Source organism: Podarcis vaucheri (assembly GCF_965113315.1).
Source record: "Podarcis vaucheri genome assembly, chromosome: 16".
Classification (NCBI taxonomy): Eukaryota; Metazoa; Chordata; class Lepidosauria; order Squamata; family Lacertidae; genus Podarcis; species Podarcis vaucheri.
The window spans coordinates 1,744,671-1,763,172 of record NC_138754.1 but is presented as its reverse complement, the minus strand read 5'-3'; the positions used below and the strand labels follow the sequence as shown (position 1 = coordinate 1,763,172).

The window sequence follows — 18,502 nt, the reverse complement described above, 5'->3', positions numbered from 1 at the left end:
ACAGAACTACTTGAACCCAAGACGAAAGTGTTGTCAAGAATGTATAACTTGTTGCTTAAATGGAATACACAAGATGAGACAGTTAAATCAGCCATGATAAAATGGGCACAGGACATTGGGCACAACATTATGTTTGAAGACTGGGAAAGGTTATGGACCACCGGTATGAAATTCACGGCGTGCACTGCCTTAAAAGAAAACATTATGAAAATGATATACAGGTGGTACATGACCCCAGTTAAACTTGCAAAGATATATCACTTGTCTGATAACAAATGTTGGAAATGCAAGGAGGCTGAGGGAACCTTTTTTCACCTCTGGTGGACATGCCCGAGGGTGAAGGCCTTTTGGGAAATGATTTATAACGAATTGAAAAAGGTGTTTAGGTACACCTTCTGTAAGAAACCAGAGGCCTTCCTCCTGGGCATTGTGGGCCAGAGAGTGTTAAAGAAAGATAGAACGTTCTTTTTATATGCAACTACAGCAGCAAGAATTCTGATAGCCAAATATTGGAAGACACAGGAGCTACCCACGCTGGAAGAATGGCACTCGCAGCTGATTGACTACATGGAATTAGCTGAAATGACAGGCAGAATTGGAGACCTGGGAGAAGAGGCAGTGGAAGAGGACTGGAAAAAATTAAAGGACTACTTACAAAAACATTTTAAGCTATATGAATGTTAAGAATTTGCTAAGCCTTTGAGAAAAACATGCTTCAGTATTGAGATTGGTGAAAGACGGAAATTAAGTTATGGTTTTGAAAAGTAAAAATTGCGGAATTTATAACTAAATGAAAACATAAAATACACAAAATAAGGTATTAATTTGCTGTTTATTTTTATTGTGAGGAAAGCAGGGGATGGAAGACTTGGGGAAGTCCAGTTGATTATGAAAATTTGATTGGAAAAGTGAATTTTTCTTTCTTTTCTTTCTATAATTCTTTTTCTATAATTCTTTTTTCTGTTTGTAAAACCGTTTTTGTCGTGTCATTGATGATGTATTATACCCTGGAAAAAAGCAAATAAAAAAGTATTTAAAAAAAAAAACAGAGAGAGGAGTCTGGCAGCTGAAAGAGGCAAATGTCAGGAAGGACAAATATATAGTCAGTATCTTCCCCAACTTCTGGAAACACCAGCTGCTGGCGGAGATCTTATTGCTCTTCAGGACAAAGCAGTGCGGGACTTACCCAGAAGAAAGTACAGCAACATTCTGAACAGGAAACGACTGCACAAAAGGCTCATGTTTGCTTCTCTGCGGAAGTGTGTTTCTGGGTGTGGAATGTGGGGGAGGAAATGAATTGCTGTTTGTAAAGATTGGCTAATAAGAAAAGTCTTCTGATAGATCTGGGCACAGACCAAGCAACGAAAAACACTGTCAGCTTTTGCAGACTGTTGTGGTGGTAACAAATTTAACAACGAAAAGCATTGCAATTGCCCAGATTTTTATCTCCTTGAAGAAAGTTCAAAGAAGCAAAATTCATATGTCACTGAACCCCCCCAAAGGAATGTTCATATGCCCCCGAACCCCAATTAACTCCAGAGACAGAAAAATCAGGAAAATCAGAACATAAAAACATCCTGCCAATGGCTCTTCTAGCCTGGCACCCTGTTCTTCTCACAATGGCCAGCTGGATGCCTGTGGGAAAATTCATGAATATTTCTGACCAGGAATATAGGGAGCCTCAGATGTGGCTGCTGCTGGTGGAGAGTTGATTTCTCCTCATTGGTACAGCAACAGGCTCCTGCTTTTATTCCCAGGCATAAGAAAAGCTGCAGTGCACAGCCCCAAAGCTCCCTCTAAGAGGGAAATAGTGTGAAGTAATTGATAAGCTTGTCCACAGTCATGCAGGCTGAGAAAACTGTGAGCTAAAAATGAGAAATGCACACCAGGTGCCCACACAGAAATTCGGAAATTTCGGTTGCAGGTTTTCTCTTTTAAGCTATGACGACATGAGGCATTACTATTTCTGTATCTGTGTTCAGTAACCCCTGATTCTTTTAGCATATTGTTTGACTCATAGAATGGTAGAGTTGGAAGGGCTCCCAAGGGTCATCTAGTCCAACCCCCTTCAATGCAGGAATCTTAGCTAAACCATCCATGGCAGATGAAATCCACACTGGTCTGAATTTTGCTTTGCTGTTCAGCATTCTATTGATATGTACAAACATGCATGTACTGGGAAAACGTGTGCACATCAGTGCATGAATGTTTTGTATGCATAAATCATAAAGTGCACAAAGCAATACAAACATTAGTGAAAATAAAACAAAATGTGTTAAATTAAGTAAAATTGCTTTGATAAAATGGATGGGAGGGGAGATGGGACCCTGTGGACACCAGGGAAGGTCTCTGTGGGCAAATGTGCCTCCAGGGTCTCTAGCCCAGCTTCTTTTGAGAAGTTCAGAGGGAGAACAAGCCACTCCGGGGTGGATATGGGGGTGCTGAAGCTGGGATCCTGCCCCACTTCTTGACCTTGTGACTCTCTCTCTCTCTCTCCTTTTGAAACATGACACCTGGAGAACTTCTCTGTCTTAAGACAAAATACACGTTCAAACTTCTCACAAACTCTCCACCTCATCCCACAGTCTGATGAGGGGCAGTGGCGTAGCGTGGGGGGTTCAGGGGGGGCGGCCGCACCGGGCACAACATCTGGGGGTTATGGTTAGGGGGCGCAAATCCACGGGTTAGGGGGCGCAAATTACTTGCCTTGCCCCGGGTGCTGACAACCCACGCTACGCCACTGATGAGGGGTGAGGTTGGCAGAACCTACTCTTTGGAACTACCTGCTTATTGACACCAGACAAGCGCCGTCACTCTGCTGTTGTTAAATATTTGCCTCACTCCTTTTTAGTCTCCCTGGTAGGGAAAATATGTCTCCTTCCCAAAAATTAAATCCCTTTTGTGGATGTTTTGCCAGGAAGAAGAGGGAAATAACCTTGCACTCCAGTCCAATGTATTGTTGCCAAAGTCGGGTGCCTGCCCCTCTCTCTGCCCAGCGGAGGCAAGAGCCCATGGGATCCCAAGCACCACACAGGGTCTGTGTTCCTTTGGAGAATGGAAGACACGCCAGAGACTGCTGTAGCTTTCAGAAATAGGGTTTATTCACCCATTTACACCTTCAGACTACATAGAGGGAGTCCAAGCTCAATAAGAAAAGAGAGTCAAGGAAAGGAAAGGCACCTGGGTTGAAGAAACCAGAGACCTGTGCTGTTTCCAGCAACAGGAAAGCTCAAGAGGATTGTCTTATATACCCTGTTCGCGGTTGGTGATGAAGGCATTCCTGGGACTCCTTGCATTCAAGGAGACCCAACTATAGCCACTGGATAAATCTTGGTATGTTGCTTTTTGGCCTGCTCACGAGACTTTTGGGGCCAGCGTTGAAGGCTGCTGGATAGGCTGTAGCTCAATAAATTCCTTCGGAGTGGCTACAGGAGATGTGTCTGATCTCCCACACTGGTCTGTGGTATTCAGTGTTCCATCAGTCTCTGAGGGCTCTGTTTCTGAGACTGCATAAGAACCAGGAGAAGGAAAGGTTTCCCTGGGTTGTATGGAGCAGCTTGAGAATTCCTCTTTGTCCGAGTCAACCTGCAAGGTTGGTGTATGGGATGCAGAGTTCAATCAGCATTGAGGCCAGCTCTTCCATCTCCTTCGCAATGTTGGCCTGCAATGTTGCCTCTGCAGGGACATCTTAGCAAATAGGAGGTGCTGCTCCCATGCTTCTTCCTGATGTAGATCTTTATGCATTTCTTGATCCATTGAAGATTTTTATCTCTCCACCTCCCCTGTTCCTGATGTGTATCTTCACTCATCCAATCTTTCCTGTGCTGTTTCCATCAACAGGGAGGCTGAAGAGTGCTTTAGACGCTCTTGGCTGGTGCTGGTAATGAAGGCATTTCTGGACCTCCTTGCTCTCAAGGAGACCCCTTCCATAATTACTGGATAAGTCTTTGTATGTTGCTATTTGGCCTGGTTAGGGGACTTTGGGAGCCAGTGTTGAAGGCTGCTGGGGAGGTTGTAGCTCCGGCTCAACTGGCAGCTTTGAGAGGTCTTCAATGGGACTGTCCCCTGCGGGACCCTCAGTGAATTCCTCAGCAGTGGCTCCTGGAGATGTGCCTGACCTCTCATGCAATGTTCAGTCTCTGAGGGCTCTGTTTCTGAGACTGTACAAGAAGTGAGAGAAAGAAAGGATTCCCTGGGTAGTGTGGAACTGTTTGAGAATTCCTCTTTCTCCAAGTCAACCTGCAGGGTTGGTCTGTGGGATTCAGTGTTCAATCTGCATAGGAGAGAAAACATGACAGGAGGAACTCTGGGGATGCAACTCCTAAAAGAATTTCTGGGCTTTTGGGCCCACCCAAACCCAGGAGAAAATTAAAGTCCTGTCCAAGTCCAGTGTTCTCCAAGAAGATATACCAATTTGCCTAAAAGCAGGCATCTTCCCTGTACCTCAGTCCCAGCCTTTAGGGCTAGCTTTCTAGTTCCACAGCCTCCTGGAGAACTTGCCATAACTAAGTCCATAAGAGAGCGGGTGGAATTCGGCATTTTGAATTGACAAAAGTATGTCATTTCCATTACCCAGTGTTCAGTTATTATCAATGATTAAATTAGTATTTTGGGAAGAGTCCAGAAGAGCTGGTGAGGGGAAAGTGCAATCTTGTTGGGTTCACTGGGGGAAGGATTTGGGCAGCAGAGCCCTGCAGCCAGGGTGCCAGTTGGTGCGGTGCAGCTGGCAGGCTGGCAGGGAAAGGAGAGGCTTCAGGCAACGCCGCACAGCTCCCCCACTTGCTACGGCGCCCCAGAGAGCCCAGTGCCCTGGCGCAATGAACCACTCACACCAATGACAAAATAAATAAATAAATTCCTTCCAGTAGTGCCTTGGAGACCAACTAAGTTTGTTATTGGTATGAGCTTTCATGTGTGTGCACACTTCTTCAGATATACTGAAACAGAAGTCACCAGACACTTATATACTGTATAGTGAGAGTTATATAATGTGGAACTCCAATAGGAGTAGACCAAAGTGCAACTTCACCATGCATAAAAATGAGCCTCTCTCTCTGCAGCCTTTTCAGCATAAGAGAGAGATGCTAGTGTTTATAGACAATTTTAAGAGAAGCCTCCTGCAGACAAGCAGAGATGGTTCGTGGGGACAGGTTGTGCCAAATTGATGGCCATTCATTATCAGGTTAGTGGCCTGTTTGAAATCCACTTGTTCTTGCTGTTGCTGTTGTTTCTTTAAGAACAACAGAATGCGGAATTGCCCCCAAAAGATGCTAGATTGTTTTTGTATGCAACTAAAGTGGCAAGACTTTTATTAGCCAAAAACTGGAAATTGCAAGAAATACCAGCAATAGAAGAATGGCAGATGAAGATGTTGGACTTTTTGGAGCTAAATATTGTAATATAAGATAAATAGAAAATCCTTGGGAGTTACAAATAGGCTTAGGGGTAGTATAAGGTTACGGGGTAGTAAATATTAAGGATTAGAATATTAATAAAGGAGAAGAAGTTAGTAAATGAAAGTAGTTAAGATTATTAGAAATATGAACTTGGAGAACTGTTATAAAGCTGATATAATGAAATTCAGTTAGAGGGGATTCAAGGAAGTCAGTTATCAATGTTAAGAGAATTAGGTTTTTGAAGAAATAATTTTATTAAAATTAAAATCAATCAATCAATTAAAAAAATTTGAAGAAAAGAATAACTGAATGCAACATTAATAATAATAATGTAAGTAATAAATTCTTCCCAGGTGTATCAGATGCTTTCACTGGTAGATAAAAACAATAACCCCATCGTTACTTTGCACACCGATCATCTCACCTCATCACCATCTTCTGGGTGGCTCCTGAGCTCTGGATACTCTCCCCTTCCTCTCGCACCACAGAGGGAACATCTGTGGAATACAACATGAGACACATTATTGAGTCCATGGCACTGACTAGTCTCTGCCTCTCAGGATAAGCAAAAGAAAGGAAGAGGTATATTTGGCAGGAAGCCCCCATCTCAGGTGAGATGGGAAGAAGATCAATAGAGATGGTCCTACCTCTTCTATGCCTTTCTAATCTGATCTTCCAGCACATCCAATTCACCATCACCATTATCACCAGAGGAACTATGAGGGCAGTGATAAGCCATGGACTCCAACTCGAGGGTCCAAATTGTCCACCTGCAATGAACAATAAGAGTTTCTCAAAACATACTCTAATAACAATCGCCAGAGTGACTATCATAGAATCAAAGAATTGTAGAGCTGAAAGGGACAACTAGAGTCATCTAGTCCACCCCCCTGCATTTTAGGAATCTTTGGCCTAAGGTGGGGTGAATCCATGACCCCGAGATTCACATTCTCATGCTCACACCTGGCCCAGAGCAGTAGAATAAATAACAAGAGATAAGCAAGTGTTGCTAATCTGTCCCATTCATATTGCAATGATTTGGGCTGTGAATGCCCTGTCGGACACACTTGACTGCTCTGAATCCATTCCATACAGCAGGAAAAGGAGAAGATGAGGGCAGTAGCAGCAATTCACAGGATCAGATCAGTCTTCAATGAGCTCTCTGTATGCTCCCATCCTGCTCACAAGCATGTGAAGAGCTGCATTTATTAATACAAAAACATCTCCTCAAATCCCTCGTGTTAAGGGCCAGTCTGCCTATTCACCACCACAAGCACCTCCTCTGGATAATGAAGAAAAGGCTATATTGCTCACCTTCATCACTCTGGCAGATGTTGAGCAAGTCAAATGAGACTCTCTTTTGATCAACAGGATTGCTGGCCAGGCAGGTGAATTTGGAGTTGAAAGAAGCGTTCCAGGAGACACGGAGCTCCCGGCCATTGTCAGAAACCTGGTACTGATTCACATTCTTTCCTAAGGCCCTGTGTGGATCCCCTGTTTCCCAGGAGATACTAAGCTCTTCCCTTCCAGGTGTGTGGCATCGCAAGGTCACATTACATCCATCTGGAGTCTTGAATTCCACTTGGTGGTGTATCTGTGGTGTTGGCACTGGCTCTGTGGAACACAAATGAAAGCAACAGAATTTTTATGTCCCACATGCCTCTCAGCACCTATGTTGCAAAATGGTGCTGATCCTACTCCATGAGCCAAACAATGAAAGCAATAACTTACCATAAACAGTGAGGCTGAAACGCTGTTCTTGAAACTGTGTCTTAGTAAACCAGATGCGAGTATTGTAGATCCCACTGTCATCCAACTCCAGGTCTTTGATCCTCAGTGTTGTCTCATTCACCATGTCTAGCCGTTGTCCAAACCGGTCGGTGGGACTTGGGTGCTCCAGTTTCCCATGACTGAATTCCCCCAGCCAAAAGCCCAGGCCACCCCTTTGTGGTAGAAAATCCCATTCCATTTTCTCCACTGTTATTCCTTGAGATACATTGGCAGGAAACAAGACTGATCCTCCCAGGATTCCCTTCACTTGATGTGTTGGATTCCAAACTGCATGGCTTAAAGTTTCTAGCGAGGGGAGGGTGGTGGGGGAGGAGATACAAACAAAGGTGGAAATTAGTATTATTATTGTTTTTAGCTCCATTATGAGGTCCCAGAGCAGGTCACAGCAATTTAAAATGCAGTCTTAAAATGTAATAGGGAGGGTCCTAGCAATTATTTTGCAGAGGACTTCCGGTTTTGCCACCATGGTGAACAGCAGTTCCAATGATAGCAGACCCTGGGCATGCAGCCAATTAAGGGTAATTTGAGAGTAATTATCCTTGCAATGCCCCCTCCTCCAGCGTCGGGGGATGGGGAGAGCTCTCACTCACAGATTGTCTGATACCTGCCTCCTGCTCCTACAGAATGCGGGGGGGGGGAGGGATGCTGAGTGCATAGCACTGCGTGCATCGGAAACTCTCCAATGCTGTCACCATGAGCGGAGATTCTTCTGTTTTTTTAAGATATATCAGAATTCAGACTTAAGAAACAGGCATGTTCTGGAAGAAGGAGGCAAGTTAACCTGCTAAATGTATCAGCCACTGAGTGCCAAGGTCTCGATCCGGAGAAGATTTTCATTGTGTTTGGACTGGTATGTGGTGGAAAGAAGCCTTTGCTTTCTCTTTTATGTATTCACTATGCTGTTTTATGATTTGGCAGCTCTTCACTGAAGAAGAAAATTATCTTCTAATGGATTGTGATTATTAATGGATTGCAATTATTAATGGACTGCAAGAGGGAATCAATAAGAACTTTATAATGCTTATGGATTAATTGAAAGAATGGAACTGTGTGGGAAATATTGGGATGTTCTGTGGCAACACCCTCCTATGGAGGACTTGAACTTTGATTTATTAGGGTGTTGCTGAGATATCAGCTTGTTATTGGATGGGAAAGAAATTAAAAGCTGTAAGTCAGGCTGGAGTAATGGCCAGACGTCATACCACTTTCGGTTTTAAGAGAAGCAAGATGGTGAAAGGTCACTACACAGTAATATTGAATCCTTGGAGTATGTGGGGGGGGGATGCCAAAAATGATTGATTGCAACAAGAAAGGGAGGTCGAATGTTAAAAAGAACAACAGTTCCACACAGAGTTACCAGATATAAACTCCTCTTCCAAATTAAAGGATATGGAACAGTTAAATCCAAATGAAAGTCAACACACCAGTGGCTGTTAAAATAAAGGATCAACATCGGACCTATATTATTTGGATCAAATAAGTGGATAGGAGTGGGAACAAGGAATCGGCATCTCCTGAAAATCTCCTAAAATCAGAACAGGGGAAGTCAACCAAAATGTTTAATTTGGAATCTGACAATTCAATTTTTTTATTGAATTATGATTTGGTATTGTAGTTATGTGGCCTATATTGGATTGTTATTAATAATAAATTATTAAAAATATTATAAAATATTTATTTATTTTATTATAAAATAAGAAAATGAAAATTATATTGCAGGTGTCAATGGTAGGGTAAAGAGGTGACTCTTCAGCATTGCAGGTGCCGGGTGCAACTCTTTGGGGAGGGACATCTACAGTTTAGCAGCCTGTCACAAAGAAGGTCCTCTACTGGGCTGACACTCCCCCGAAAGTTTAAGGAAGGTGAAACTACCAAGAGTGCCCCTAGTTTCAACAGCTGAGAAGGACTATGATGAAGAAAGTAGTTTCTCAGGTATCTGGGACCAAAATCCATTAAAGTTTACAATGTCCAAGATTAATCTTAACTGTTGCTGAATTGTACATTGAGCCACTTGAACTGCCCAACTCTCTCTAGTTAAACATTTACTGCATTCTCCTAGCTGTCAAGGCAACGTGGCCCTTTATACTGTAAGAGAAGGAAGTTGTTACACGTCCAAAGTTACATTCCAAGTCCTGGTGTCCCAGGAACTGGGATCCAGAAAAACTCAGACAGAAAATTGGCCCATAATTATTTTTTTAAAAAGTAAACAGTTTAGAAATAAAATATTGTGAGGTCTGAACGTCATCTGTATCTAAAGCAATCGATTAAACATTTAAATCTTTTCAAAGCTGCCCACTGGTCAAATTTTGGGGAAACTGACTTTGTTCCACCAAGATCCCCAGTTGCCTTTTCCTGCTCATTGCTTGGCTCCTCTAATTAACAGTTTGCTCTAAACTGACATTTATTTTGTGTTGGTGAAAAACTGACACATCATAGGAAAATATCTCGCAGGAAAACATTTCTGCCCTAGAGATGAGGTCAACCTGCAGTCACCATATCCTGTGCTTTTATTCCATTCCACTCCACACCTTTAGGGGAGGTGATCACCACCATCATACACACAAATTGTCCCACCCCAATTTCAGCTCAGTAACAAATATCACATTGTTCATACAATTGAACTCTCAAAAGTGTTCTGTTGGAGCTTCCTTTGAAGCCCGCGAGGGTGTTCTGGGAGGGGTCCAGATGGGGAGAGGAGACCCTGAGTGCTAGTAACCAATATTGCCAAACATTTATCTCTTCATAACAATGCATATAGGTGGGTTACTTGTGGTTTCTGAGTGAGTGAGTGAGAGAGAGAAAGAAAGCAGTGAAAACCTTACCCAAGGAAGAGTAGAGCAATAGTCTGAAGAAGAGGCCTTCTGCAAGAAAAATCCACCATCGTATCTCTCCAGAGGTGCAAGGAGGCATGAGTGGCAGTCATGCACCAGACCGGTGGTTTCTGGGACTCGCAGATGGGGAGACTTGCTGCTGTTGAGCTCAGGTCCTGCCTGTGGGCATTGAGTCATCTGTTTCACTACCCTGAGAAGGACAGCTTCGTTTGTCTGCACAGGAGAGGTGCTCTCAAATAAGCCGTTTCATCCATCCTATACTGAGTACAGGGTCTTATTCACAAGAGTCGTGAACCTGTGAACACAACGTCAGCTCCGTCTGTCCTCTCGCTTACCAGCAGATCAGATCCTCCTCTTTATACCAGCAAGGCTATCTGTGCTCACTTTCTTTGTTCCTCCCCTTATATACCAGGAAGGATCAGAGAAGTTACAGGTACAAAGGTAATTCCAAGCAAGAAACAGGGGAGGAGGAGGAGGAGGGATGTGTGACCTCAGGGTGCTTCCTTGTGTGTTATACACCTGCCTGTGTGCCTGTTAAAGGTTTCTGTTAAGAATAGGTGTTTGATTCTCACCAGCATTTGGAGACCACAACCTTTCAGAGTCCTGCAGCTAAACCCTTGCAAAGAAGACAAACAGTTGCAAATGTGCAGAAACACATCCCAGGAGTGGAGACTGTTCCCTCCCTTAGGATAGCGTCCACCTGTCCTTGACCATTCCCCACCTGTATTCCTTTTTTACTTTCTACTAGCCTCCCACTTGACCCTTCTTCCTTAGTAGCTCTCAGTAGGGCAGGCAGTGAGAGAACTAGAATTAGTTGGTTCTACCCAGTGCTTTTTTCTTTTTTAAAAATATTTTTTTAGGTGTACTCTTATTTTGACTCAAGATAATCACCTTTTTATAGTTCAAATCAGGAAAAATAAAGACAGTAAATGGACAAAAGTACAAAGATTCACAAAATGTTTAGGGGTATGTGCACCCCTGAGTCCCCCCAGGGGAAAAAAGCAATGACCTGACCTATCATAGGCTACAGTGGTGCTCTCTAACTTCTGCCTTCGTCATATGCATAGATTATTCTACAAACTGAGCTCAAAGAACAAAGGTCACTCTGGCATTGCCCCACCCTCACTAGAAACTGGGTGCTAGTAACCAAGATCAGTTGTCTCAGATACTTCCCTCTTGATTGGGATTGATTGAGTTTATCTATACGTGTCCCTTCCACAATGGGCTCACAGCAAACATTCACAACACGAAAAGACAGAGCATTGGAAGTACAAATGTATGGAATATGGAATATGACAGTAAATACCGCCCCCTCAAAAAAAATCCAAGCTTAAGTACATAAATACAAAGCAACATAAGCGTTAACTGAGAATAACTGGCTTAAATACAGTTCAGAGGGGAGAGGAAGATGGCATGCAGCTGGCTCCCATATTCTTCTCCAGACCTTTCTAGGATCCTCCCTCTGGCAGGCTCATTGAGCTCCCCAGGATCTGTCCCAGGCTAGCTGGTCCCTCTGGGGATTCTCCTCCATGTCCCCAGCCTCATCTGGCCAGCGCCCCCACCCCTTGGGTCCATGAACAGCCACCATGATAGTTTGGGCCAGAATGAGAAAGCTGTGGTGGAAAGGAGAAGGTCTGGTGGGGTGGGGGCTCTTGTTAGTGGAATGTGAGCTCCCAGCAGGTCCCAAAACACATTGACCCTGAGATGGGGGGGGGGATTTTCAGGGAGGGGGCCTATTCTCCAGATGAGCTCAGCATTATCAGTTACTTTCCCCTTCATAACCAAGCAAACCTACAGATTGTCCCCCTATGCCAGGCATCCCCAAACTCAGCCCTCCAGATGTTTTGGGACTACAACTCCCATCATCCCTGACCACCGGTCCTGTCAGCTAGGGATGGTGGGAGTTGTAGTCCCAAAACATCTGGAGGGCCGAGTTTGGGGATGCCTGCCCTATGCATTCAGCTTTTCCTACCCAGGGACTTACCCAGGGAAGAGAAGATCCATGGGCCAAAGGAGAGAAGGATCACGTGGCTCCTGCTTTTATTCTCAGGCATAAGAAAAGCTGTACTGCACAGCCCCAAAGCTCCTTCTAAGAGGGAAATAGTGCGAAGTAACTGACAAGCTTCTTCACAGTCATCCAGGCTGAGAAAGCTGTGAGCTAAAAACAGGAAATGTGCACCAGGTGCCCAGACAGAAATTCATTACAAGTTGCAGTTCTTTTATTTTACACTATGACGACTTGAGGCATTACCTTTTCTGTGTACAGTGGTACCTCGGGTTACATACGCTTCAGCTTACATATGCTTCAGGTTACACACTCCACTAACCCAGAAATAGTGCTTCAGGTTAAGAACTTTTCTTCAGGATGAGAACAGAAATTGTGCTTCAGCGGTGCGGCTGCAACAGGAGGCCACATTAGCTAAAGTGGTGCTTCAGGTTAAGGACAGTTTCAGGTTAAGTACGGACCTCCGGAACGAATTAAGTACTTAACCCGAGGTACCACTGTATATGTTTAGTAACCCCCTGTTGATTTTAACATTTAGTTTGAATCATAGGATTGCGGGTTTTGAATGGCTCCCAAGGGTCATCTAGTCCAACCCCCTGCAATGCAGGGATCCATGACAGATGAAATCCACACTTGTCTGAATTTTGCTTTGCTGTTCACCAGTGATTAATATGTACAAACATGCATGTCCTGGGAAAAATGTATGCACACCAGAGCATGAAAGTTTTGTATGCATAAATCATAAAGTGTACAAAGCAATACAAACATTAGTGAAAATAAAACAAAATGTGTTAAATTAACTAAAATTGCTTTGCTAAAATGTAGGAGAGGGGATATGGGACCCTGTGGACACCAGGCAAGGTCTCTTTGGGCAAATGTGCCTCCAGGGTCTCTAGCCCAGCTTATTTTGAGAAGTTCAGAGGAGAGCAAGCCACTCTGGGGTGGATATGGGTGGGGCTGAAGCTGGGATCCTGCCCACTTGTTGAACTTGTGACTCTCTCTCTCTCTCCTTTTGAAACATGACCCCTGGAGACCTTCTCTGCCTTAAGACAAAACACACGTTCAAGCTTCTCAAAAACTCTCCACCTCATCCCACAGTCTGATGAGGGGTGAGGTTGACAGCACTCTGCTGCTGTTAAATATTTGCCTCACTCCTTTTTAGTCTCCCTGGTAGGGAAAATATGATCTCTCTCCCGCAGCGGCATGGGGGAGAGTTGCGCCCCCCTGATGGCTGGCAGTGCACAGCTACGGCCACCCCAACACTAACCATGGTAATTTCGGGGGCTGGGTGGATTCCCCCCCCCCTGCACCGCATATGCTAAACACGGCTCTGCCTCCCCTTGTGCCATAATCAATTTCTAAGGTCTTTTGATCAGGAGGTTTGGGTCACTGGCCTGTTTTTGTTTTCTTTCATACAAATAATTGTTATTAGTTTTAATGAAAATACAAGAGCAACATAAACTACAGTAACTTGTTCAGTGATGCAGTCTTATTAAGTTTCATATGCAGTACACAAGCAATACATTTATTTATGTACTGTCAAATCAAGTAGCCTCTCCACAGAGATTCTTATGTTGTGGATGGAATAAAAGTATATTCTGTCTCATTTTATAAAGGATAAGAATGGAAGCCAGGTCTTGCCAAAAGTGTCTGTTTTTGAAGTGCCTTTAATTACCCAACTATGGCTATGTAAGGCGTTCTCATAGAGCCACATTCAAAATGTTATTTACCCAGATTCCAAATGGAATCTATAGGTTGTTTCCAGTTTCGAGCTATTGTAAATCGGACTGCTGATAATAGTAAAAATAAACAAGGAAAGGAAAGGAAAGGCGCCTGGTTTGAAGAAGCCAGAGACCTCTGCTGTTTCCACCCACATGGAAGCTCAAGAAGATTGTCTTATATACCCTGCTTGCAGCTGGTGATATAGGCATTTCTGGGACTCCTGGCTCTCAAGGAGACCCCAACTGTAGCCGCTGGATAAATCTTGGTATGTTGCTTTTCGGCCTCCTCACAAGACTTTTGGGGCCAGTGTTTAAGGCTGCTGAATACGCTGTAGCTCAATGAATTCCTTCGCAGTGGCTACAGGAGATGTGTCTGACCTCCCACATTGGTCTGTGGTATTCAGTGTTCCATCAGTCTCTGAGGGCTCTGTTTCTGAGACTGCATAAGAACTGAGAGAAGGAAAAGTTTCCCTGGGTTGTATGGAGCAGATTGAGAATTCCTCTTTGTTCGAGTCAACCTGCAAGGTTGGTGTATGGGATGCAGTGTTCAATCAGCATTGAGGCCAGCTCTTCCATCTCCTTGGCAATGTTGGCCTGCAACGTTGCCTCTGCAGGGACCTCTTGGCAAATAGGAGGTGCTGCTCCCATGCTTCTTTCTGATGTAGATCTTTATGCATTTCTTGATCCATTGCAGATTTTGATCTCCCCGCCTCCCCTGTTCCTGATGTGTATCTTCACTCATCCAATCTTTCCAGTGCTGTTTCCATCAACAGGGAGGCTGAAGAGGAGTGCCTTAGACTCTCTTGGCTGGTGCTGGAAATGAAGGCATTTCTGGAACTCCTTGCTCTCAAGGAGACCCCTTCCATAATCACTGGGTAAGTCTTTCTATCTTGCTCTTTGGCCTGGTCAGGGGACTTTGGGAGCCAGTGTTGAAGGCTGTTGGGGAGGCTGTAGCTCCGGCTCAACTGGCAGCATTGAGAGATCAGCAATGGGTCTGTCCCCTGAGGGACCCTCGGTGAATTCCTCAGCAGGGGCTCCTGGAGATGTGCCTGACCTCTCATGTAATGTTCAGTCTCTGAGGGATCTGTTTCTGAGACTGTACAAGAAGTGAGAGAAGGAAAGCATTTTCTGGATCGTGTGGAACTTCTTGAGAATTCCTCCTTCTCCGAATCAACCTGCAGAGTTGGTCTGTGGGATTCAGTGTTCAATCTGCATTGGAGAGAAAATATGACAGGAGGAACTCTGGGGATGCAACTTCTAAAAGAATTTCTGGGCTTTTGGGCCCACCTGAACCCTGAAGAAAATTAAAGTCCTGTCCAAGTCCAGTGTTCTCCAAGAAGATATACCAATTTGCCTAAAAGCAGGCATCTTCCCTGCACCTCGGTTCCACTCCTTGGGGCTAGCTTTTTAGTTCCATGGGAGAACTTGCCATAACTAAGTCCCTAAGAGAACAGGTGGAATTGCCAGTTTTGAACTGACAAAAATATGTCATTTCCATTCTCCAGCACTCAGTTATTATCAATGATAAATAATCAAGGATAAAAGGAGTATTTTGGGAAGAGTCCAGAACAGCTGGTGAGGGGAGAGAGCAATCCTGTTGGGTTCACTGGGGGAAGGATGTGGGAAGCAGAGCCCTGCGGCCAGAGGCCTGAGTTCTCCATTCACTAGCTGGAGAGGGGAGGGTTCAATTATGTTCGCTTTAACTGGGCATGGATGTTCTCCTGATGGGAACAGGATCTTTCCACAAGTTGCCTGCCTCCCCTTGTGCCATAATCCATTTGTTAGGTCTTTTGATCAGGAGGTTTGGGTCATTGGCCTGTTTTTGGTTTTTTAAATTCAATTAATCATTATTGGTTTTAATGTACAGTAAATACAAGAGCAACATATAACTACAGTAACTTGTCCAGTGGTACAGTCTTATTAAGTTTCATATGTACCAGACAGTACACAAGCAATACATTTATTTATGTATTGACAAATCAAGTAGCCTCTCCACAGAGATTCTTAGGTTGTGGGTGGAATAAAAGTATATTGTGTCTCATTTTATGAAGGAAAAGAGTCTTGCCAAAAGTGTCTATCTTTGAAGTGCCTTTAAGTACCCTTCTGTGGTGATTTCTATAGTTGTTTCCAGTATTGGCTGATTCCTAATTGGGCTGCTGATAATAGTAAAAATACAAAGTCTCTGTATTTAAGGTTATTGTTTAAATTTGATTCTAATGATAACAAGGCAAGAGCTTGTGGGTGGAGGGGATTGCTGCATAATTTTGGAAATAATGTGAAACACCTTTTCCCAAAAGGAGTATTACAACATGGAGCTCCACAATACATGGAAATATGAGCCTTTCCAGCATAAGGGAGAGATGCTAGAGTTTATTTTGGCTCGATGTGATGGAGTCCACTGCCACCGATAGACAATGTTAAGAGACGAACAGAGATGGTTTGTAGTGACAGGTTGTGCCACATTGATTGCCATTTATTATCGGGTCACTGGCCTGTTTGAAATCTGCTTGTTGTTGTTTTTGTTTCTTTAAATATAAGAGATTGCCACTTTAATAATAATTAAATGCCTCCAAAATGTATCAGATGCTTTCACTGCAATTATATAACAATCACTCCATCATTACTTTGCACACTGTTCATCTCACCTCATCATCACCATCTTCTGGGTGGCTCCTGAGCTCCGGATATTATCCCGTTTCTCTTGCATCACAGAGGGAACACCTGTGGAATACAACATGAGACACATTATTTAGTTCATGGCACTGACCAGTCTCTCTCACTTGGAATAGGCAAAATAAAGGAAGAGATATATTTGGCAGGAAGCCCCCATCTCAGGCGAGATGGGAAAATCAATAGAGATGGTCCTACCTCTTCTATTCCTTTCTAATCTGATCTTCCAGCACATCCAATTCACCATCACCATCACCATTATCACCAGAAGAACTATGACTGAAGAGATAAGCCATGGACTCCAACTCAAGAGTTGAAGGTGTCCACCTGTAATGAGCAATAAGAGTTTCTCAAAACATTTTAATAACAGCCGCCAGAGTCTCACAAAACCATGGAATTGTAGAGTTGGAAGGGACAATTAGAGTAATCTAGTCCAACCCCCTGTGTTGAAGTGATCTTTTGCCCAAGATGGGGCTTAAACTCATGACCCCAAGATTCGGAGTCTCATGTTCGCACTCAGCTGAGAGCAGTAGAATAAATAACAAGAGATAAACAAGCGTTGCTAATCTATAACATTTGTATTGCAATGATTTGGTCTGTGAATGCCCTGTCAGACACACTTGCCTGCCCTGAATCAATGTCTTAAGCTAGGAATAGAAGAAGATAGGGGCAGCAGCAGCAATTCACAGGATCAGATCAGTCTTCAAGAAGCTCTGTGAATGGTCCAATCCTGCTCACAAGCATGCGAAAAGCAGCATTTATCAATACAAACACATCTCCTCAAATCCTTCATGTTAAGGGCCAGTCTGTGTATTCACCACCACAAGCACCTCCTCTGGATAATGTAGGAAAGGATGTATTTCTCACCTTCATCACTCTGGCAGATGTTGTGCAAGTCAAAGGAGGATCTCTTTTGATCAACAGGATTGCTGACCAGGCAGGTAAATTTGGAGTCCAAAGAACTGTTCCAGAAGCAGATATGGAGCTCCTGGCCATTGTCAGAAACCTGGTACTGATTCACACTCTTTCCTAAGGCCCTGTGTGGATCCCCTGTTTCCCAGGAGATACTGAGATCTTCCCTTCCAGGTGTGTGGCATCTCAAGGTCACATTACATCCATCTGGAGTCTTGGATTCCACTTGGTGGTGTATCTGTGGTGTTGGCACTGGCTCTGTGGAATACAAATGAATTAGCATAAGGTTCGGGTCCCACATGCTTCCCAGTACCTATGTAATGAAATGGTGCTGTTCCTATTCCATGAGCCAAACAGTGAAAGCAATACCTTACCATAAACAATGAGGTTGAAACGCTGTTCTTGAAATTGTGTCTTAGTAAACCAGATGCGAGTATTGTAGATTCCACTGTCATCCAGCTCCAGGTCTTTGAGCCTCAGTGTTGTCTCATTCACCCTGTCTAGCCGTTGTCCAAACCGGCCAGTGGGACTTGGATGGTCTCTGTTCCAATGGCTGAATTCCCCCCACCAATAGCTCAGGTCACGCTTTTGGGGGCGGAAGTCCCATTCCATTTTCTGCACTGTTATTCCTTTAGATACATTGGCAGGAAACAAGATTGATCCTCCCAGGATTCCCTTCACCTGATGGGTTGGATTCCCCACTGCATGGCTTAAAGTTTCTAGTGAGGGGAGGGTGGTGGGGGAGGACATACAAAGAAGAAGAAGAAGAAGAAGAAGAAGAAGAAGAAGAAGAAGAAGAAGAAGGTGAAAATTAGCACGTTTTTAACTCCTTATTCATCCTCCTTCATAAGGTTTCCAGAGCAGGTTACAATCATTTAAAATACAGCATTAAATACAGCAGCCTGCCACAAAGAAGGTTTCCTCCTGGGCTGAGACTCCCCCCAAAAGTTTAAGGAAGGTGAAACTACCAAGAGTGCCCCTTCTGCTGGTTTTAACAGCTGAGATGGTCTATGGGGAAGGAAGTAGTCTCCCAGGTATTTGGGACCTAAATGAAAGGAAGTTTACAATTTCCACGATTAATCGTAACTGTTGCCGAATTGTACATCAACCCACTTGAACTGATCAACTCTCTAGTTAAACCAGGCACCCCCAACCTTCGGCTCTCCAGATGTGTTG

The 18,502-nt window shown here is 44.0% G+C and overlaps 1 protein-coding gene across 3 annotated transcripts in view; it reads right to left on the bottom strand.

Annotated features, from left to right (window-relative positions):
- Positions 1–18,502, bottom strand: part of LOC309520387 (hemicentin-1-like) — a 67,139-nt gene that overhangs the window by 14,173 nt on the left and 34,464 nt on the right. For 2 of the 3 annotated variants that reach the window (XM_082202072.1, XM_082202073.1), the window contains 4 exons: positions 17,701–18,045; positions 17,282–17,584; positions 7,128–7,472; positions 6,711–7,010 (listed from right to left, as the gene is read on the bottom strand). In XM_082202072.1, coding sequence (XP_082058198.1) covers positions 6,711–7,010; positions 7,128–7,472; positions 17,282–17,584; positions 17,701–18,045 — 1,293 coding nt within the window. Of the gene's footprint in view, positions 1–6,043; positions 6,167–6,710; positions 7,011–7,127; positions 7,473–17,281; positions 17,585–17,700; positions 18,046–18,502 lie in introns of all 3 variants that reach the window. The other variant, XM_082202074.1, reaches the window with a different exon arrangement.